Consider the following 6,003-nt stretch of genomic DNA (forward strand, 5'->3'; position numbering starts at 1 on the left):
ATTTTCAGCATCATTACTCCTCTTCAGTGTCACATGAATCTTCAGAAATCGTTCTAATATGCTGATTTGCTGCTCAAGAAACATTTCTTATTATCAATGATAAAAACAGTTGTTTAATATTTTTTGGGAAAGTTAAAAGAGAAAACAGCATTTATTTGAAAAAGAATATCTTGTAACATTATAAATGTCTTTACTGTCACTTTTGATCAATTTAATGCATCTGAATATTAATTTCTTTTAAAGTATTTCTTTCTTTCTTTATTTACTGAACCCAAACTTTTGAACACTAATAATTAATATTAATAAATGTATTTATTTATTTATTTGTTTGTTTGTTTTAAGTGGCTCATTTGAGAAGTAGAAGGAATGCTCTGAAATGCGAGTGACCTGCTTTAAGTAAATTAATGCAGTGATGGGCATTATCTGTCTCTGTCTGTATGGCTAAGAGCATGTAATAGGCTTCACATGATAAAAATATGTTTTCAAAGAAGAAAAACATCTTGAAAATCAACACTGACACATTGTAGATTTACAAAATGTTCCTAATTATTTTTGCCTGTTTGTCATGCTAGGATATAATGAGTTGTTTGTTGCTGGTTCCATTTGAAGTCTTTATTTCTCTGTCTGGTCCCAGGCTGGTGTTGTCTCGGTTTGAGGTCGAGTCTGGAGAGGGTCCTGTGGAGTCAGAGGAGGATGAGGAGGAGGTGTGGTTGTTTTGGAAGAACAGTGGTAAGGAGATCAAGAGTAAGAGCATCAGAGAGCTGGCACAGGATGCTAAAGAAGGCCAGAAAGAGGACCAGGAGGTCATTAGCTACTACAGGTCAGCCAACAGGAAATAAGCCAAGGGTCAAAGTTTATCAGGGCAAAACCCAAAAGCTGACATGATTGATTAAATGTTTTCAAGTCCAAAATGGTATAAAAACAAATCAAAACATCAGTTCTCTCAGTAACATGGTCTCCTGGCTCATTTCCTTTCTCAGATACCAGCTGAACCTGTTTGCACGGATGTGTTTGGACCGCCAGTACTTGGCCATTGAGAAGATATCAGGCCAGCTGGATGTGGACCTGATCCTGCGCTGCATGTCGGATGAAGACCTGCCCTATGACCTCCGTGCCTCTTTCTGCCGACTGATGCTTCACATGCATGTAGACCGTGACCCGCAGGAACAGGTCATGCCTGTGAAATATGCCAGGCTGTGGTCTGAGATCCCATCCAAAATCGCAATTGATGAGTACGTTGAAGTGTTTTTAAACTATGTTCTTCCATTTGTAGGTTTCTGTAGTATTTTTTGTCTCTACCCAGTGTATTTAATGTTGTATTTTGATTTTAGTTATGATAACGATGGAACCAGTAGAGATGAGATAAAAGAGCGCTTTGCGCTTACTATGGATTTTGTGGAGAACTACCTCAGAGATGTGGTCTGTCAAAATGTTCCTTTCTCTGATAAAGAGAAAAACAAACTCACTTTTGAGGTAAGTCACACGTCCAACATGTGCTAGAGTGACGAATGTGGGTTGTTTTGGACGTGACTAACTCTTCTGTTTCTTTTTGTGTTTCTAAGGTTGTGAATTTAGCAAGAAACCTTATTTACTTTGGCTTTTACAACTTCAGTGACTTGTTGCGTTTGACCAAGATCTTGTTGGCCATTTTGGACTGTGTTCATGTCAGTACCATCTATCCTGTCAACAAAATGGAAAAAGGAGATGAGTCCAAAAGTAAAGAACTGCTTCTTGATCTTTTTCTCATATTATAACAGTTCGAGTCTCTAGATGTACAAGCTCAACATCCTTTGTTGGTCCTGTGAATGATTTTCAAACAGTCATTAAAACTTGTACAGGTAGATGTGATTCATTTGAGAATGTTTAACAATTTGTTGGTTCTGTTTCTCCTAGGTAGCAATGTAATGAAATCCATCCATGGCGTTGGGGAGCTGATGACGCAGGTGGTCCTAAGAGGAGGCGGATTCTTACCCACAACCCCCACAACACCCCCAGATGGTGATGTGGTGAAGACCCAGACAGAACCAGAGAAGGAAGACATTCTGGTGATGGACACCAAACTGAAGATCATAGAGATCCTACAGGTGATTAAAAACCCATAATTTAAAAAGGAAACATGAAATGGAAAAATTGAATTAGCTTAAAATATATTTTAATACATTTATTTTTATTTATTTTATTTTATTTATTTTTTCAACCAGACAGTCATATATAGGGTATAATAGGGTTTATATCTGGTAAATCACTTAACCTTGTGTTTTTTGTTGTTCAGTTTATTCTGAATGTTCGACTGGACTACAGGATCTCCTGCTTGCTCTGCATCTTCAAACGTGAGTTTGACGAGAGCAACACACAAACGGATGCAGTGCCAGCTGCAAATGCAGACGGGCCCAACAGTATCCCAGGTATGCAGTGTGTCCCGCTCACTATCACCCGTGAGTTATTCTACAGATTATGTGAGTGTTTCTGTGTGTTTCACAGCTTTGGACTTTGAGAACATTGAAGAACAAGCAGAAGGAATATTTGGTGGAAGGTAAGGATTCACGTCTTGAATAAAAAGGTGCAAGAATCTTTGTAAGAGAACGTAAGTGTGTAACCGTAGTTTTTTCCTGAACTCAGTGAGGAGAACTCACCTCTGGATCTTGATGACCATGGCGGAAGAACATTTTTGAGGGTTCTGTTGCATCTCACCATGCACGACTATCCACCGCTCGTGTCTGGAGCGCTGCATTTGCTCTTCAGACACTTCAGTCAGAGACAAGAAGTGCTCATGGCTTTCAAACAGGTATTTAACACAATGATATTGGCTTTGTAAGTTACTTTAGTGAATGGTATTGACATGGAACATTTTTAGGCCGTTTATGGCTGTTGATGTTTAAATGCATACATTTGTTTGCATTTTAATTCTCCATGCATCCCTCCTTCTTATTCACTATAGGTTCAACTTCTAGTGACCAGTCAGGATGTTGACAACTACAAGCAGATCAAATCAGACCTTGACCAGCTGCGATCTAATGTGGAAAAATCTGAGCTCTGGGTGTACAAGCGACAGGGTGATGAAGGCATGGATGCAGGAGATGGACTCCCAGCAGAGTCTGACCACAAAAAGAAGGTGGCAACATTTATTATTTAAGGCAGAGGTCTTCACAGACACCCCCAGTTACTATCTGGCCTATATTAATGTATTGTCAGTTTGTATGATGCTTACATTACATCATTATGTTTTTGTGAGCAATGTACAATTTAGCTGAACTTTAGCTTGTTTGCTAACAAAAAGCTTCGTAGGCCCCATATATATCAGATATGTGGAAAAAAAGAAAGGGATAATTTTTATATTTTTTCTCATAATTGAAACCTTATAGCTCACTTCTATTTCTCGCTTTCTATTTTTTTTACCTTATTTCACAATTACCTTTTTTTTTCCTGAGGCGGTCTTCCATACATAATAGCCATTATTATTTGAATGGAATACAACATTCATGCTTTATTTAGTCTGTGTCTGCTCTTTATGTAGAAGGACTCTGGTTCAGGCAAAAAAAAGACCGACGGAAATGGCAGTGACAATTACAGAGATGTGAAGGAGGTAAAGTGTCATTCACATACTTCACACACATGATCATTCAGCATTATGAGGTAGTGTTGAATGTCTGAAGTAGTTAATGCATCCAAGCACTATAAAGAATAGCAACGCTAATTATGTAGCCTCTTTAACAAAAGATCTAATTAACCAGTGCTGAAGTGTACGACTGGAGCATGAGTACCACATGAAACAGCAGTAACAGCTGTTGCAGATTGACCTGCTTTGATAAACGGTGTTCATTCATTCCGTTTTCTCCTTTTCAGCTCATCATCTGTCTGTCTTTCTATCTCTAGATCCTCTTGCGTCTCAGCAAACTGTGTGTACAGGAAGGACCATCAGGGAAGAAGAGTAAGAAACAGCAGCAGAGGCTGTTGAGGAACATGGGAGCTCATTCAGTGGTGCTTGAACTGCTGCAGATCCCTTATGAGAAGGTCAGTCCAATGAGTGTGGTACTCGCAAAATTAGTTTTATGACATACGGGTGTGTTAATGCTTCTCGAATATTCATTCTTCAGCTGATGCGGGCGGAAAACCATACTAAAATACCTGCTATTCAGCAATTCCACAGCACTGCTACTGAATCTACAGCGTTCAGAGAAGTCTGATTCCTGAATAAATGATTCCTATGATCCGGTTCTTTTTAGTGAATCAAAAACATACAACACGACCAGTTTATTCGATTCTTGAATGAATGACTCTTAAAATTCACATCTTTCAAGTGAATCAAAAACATCTAATGTGCCCAGTGTAGTGTGATTCCTGACTGAATCACTCCTATGATTCAGTTCTTTTTAGTGAATCAAAAACATACAACACAACCAGTTTATTCGATTCTTGAATGACTCTTAAAATTCACATCTTTCAAGTAAATCAAATACATGTAATGTGCCTAGTGTAGTGTGATTCCTGACTGAATCACTCCTATGATTCAGTTCTTTTTAGTGAATCAAAAACATGCAACACAACCAGTTTATTCGATTCTTGAATGACTCTTAAAATTCACATCTTTCAAGTGAATCAAAAACATGTAATGTGCCCAGTGTAGTGTGATTCCTGACTGAATCACTCCTATGATTCAGTTCTTTGTAGTGAATCAAAAACATGCAACGCAACCAGTTTATTCGATTCTTGACTGAATGACTCTTAAAATTCACATCTTTCAAGTGAATCAAAAACATGCAACGCAACCAGTTTATTCGATTCTTGACTGAATGACTCTTAAAATTCACATCTTTCAAGTGAATCAAAAACATGCAACGCAACCAGTTTATTCGATTCTTGACTGAATGACTCTTAAAATTCACATCTTTCAAGTGAATCAAAAACATGCAACGCAACCAGTTTATTCGATTCTTGACTGAATGACTCTTAAAATTCACATCTTTCAAGTGAATCAAAAACATGCAACGCAACCAGTTTATTCGATTCTTGACTGAATGACTCTTAAAATTCACATCTTTCAAGTGAATCAAAAACATGCAACGCAACCAGTTTATTCGATTCTTGACTGAATGACTCTTAAAATTCACATCTTTCAAGTGAATCAAAAACATGTAATGTGCCCAGTGTAGTGTGATTCCTGACTGAATCACTCCTATGATTCAGTTCTTTTTAGTGAATCAAAAACATGCAACACGACCAGTTTATTCGATTCTTGAATGAATGACTCTTAAAATTCACATCTTTCAAGTGAATCAAATACAAGTAATGTGCCTAATGTAGTGTGATTCCTGACTGAATCACTCTTATGATTCAGTTCTTTTTAGTGAATCAAAAACCACTGTGACCAGAACAGTCTGCTTCTTGAATATATGACTCTTTATTTTCTGGTTCTCTTTACTGAATCAAAACATGCAATGCGACCACTGTATTTCAGTTTTTAAATCAGTGATTCGAAAACATGCAGATTGGCCAGTTTAGTCCAATTCTTGAATGACTCCTATTAGCCAGTTTTTTTGTGAATCAAAAAACATGCAACATGATCAGTGTAGTCCATTTTTTTTGAATGAATGACTGTTGTGATCTGATTCTTTTTAATAGATTAAAAACAAATAATTCTGCCAGTGTAGTCTGATTCTTGAATGGATCACTCTTATGGTCTAATTCTTTTTAGTGAATCAAAAATGCAACACATCCAGTGTAGTCCATTTCTTGAATGAATGACTTCTATGAGTTTTTTCATTTTAGTGAATAAAAACACTTGTGAATCATTCAGAGCAGTTATTTATCTGAATTAAATGACTCAATAATGGATACATTATTAGTTATTACTTTCCTTAAAAATCATTATTGTGAAGGCATTCTATTCCAGCCATGTTGTATTTAATTTGTATTTTTTATAAATCTTTTTTAATATCACTTATTTACTTTAAGATATGAACATGTATAAATATTTTCTCACTCCAAAAAAAAAAAAAAGTGTGC

General features: G+C 36.8%; 1 protein-coding gene across 1 annotated transcript in view; it reads left to right on the plus strand.

Moving 5' to 3' along the window:
* LOC107718227 (inositol 1,4,5-trisphosphate receptor type 1-like) overlaps positions 1 to 6,003 on the plus strand; it is a 159,589-nt gene that overhangs the window by 54,541 nt on the left and 99,045 nt on the right. The window contains exons 20-30 of the mRNA XM_016525222.1: positions 635 to 820; positions 981 to 1,232; positions 1,332 to 1,473; positions 1,563 to 1,716; positions 1,894 to 2,084; positions 2,273 to 2,405; positions 2,482 to 2,533; positions 2,620 to 2,785; positions 2,939 to 3,112; positions 3,515 to 3,583; positions 3,874 to 4,011. Of these exons, the coding sequence (XP_016380708.1) occupies positions 635 to 820; positions 981 to 1,232; positions 1,332 to 1,473; positions 1,563 to 1,716; positions 1,894 to 2,084; positions 2,273 to 2,405; positions 2,482 to 2,533; positions 2,620 to 2,785; positions 2,939 to 3,112; positions 3,515 to 3,583; positions 3,874 to 4,011 (1,657 nt within the window). The remainder of the gene's footprint in view (positions 1 to 634; positions 821 to 980; positions 1,233 to 1,331; positions 1,474 to 1,562; positions 1,717 to 1,893; positions 2,085 to 2,272; positions 2,406 to 2,481; positions 2,534 to 2,619; positions 2,786 to 2,938; positions 3,113 to 3,514; positions 3,584 to 3,873; positions 4,012 to 6,003) is intronic.

This window comes from Sinocyclocheilus rhinocerous, unplaced genomic scaffold (assembly GCF_001515625.1).
Source record: "Sinocyclocheilus rhinocerous isolate Xijiao unplaced genomic scaffold, SAMN03320098_v1.1 scaffold1111, whole genome shotgun sequence".
Classification (NCBI taxonomy): domain Eukaryota; kingdom Metazoa; phylum Chordata; class Actinopteri; order Cypriniformes; family Cyprinidae; genus Sinocyclocheilus; species Sinocyclocheilus rhinocerous.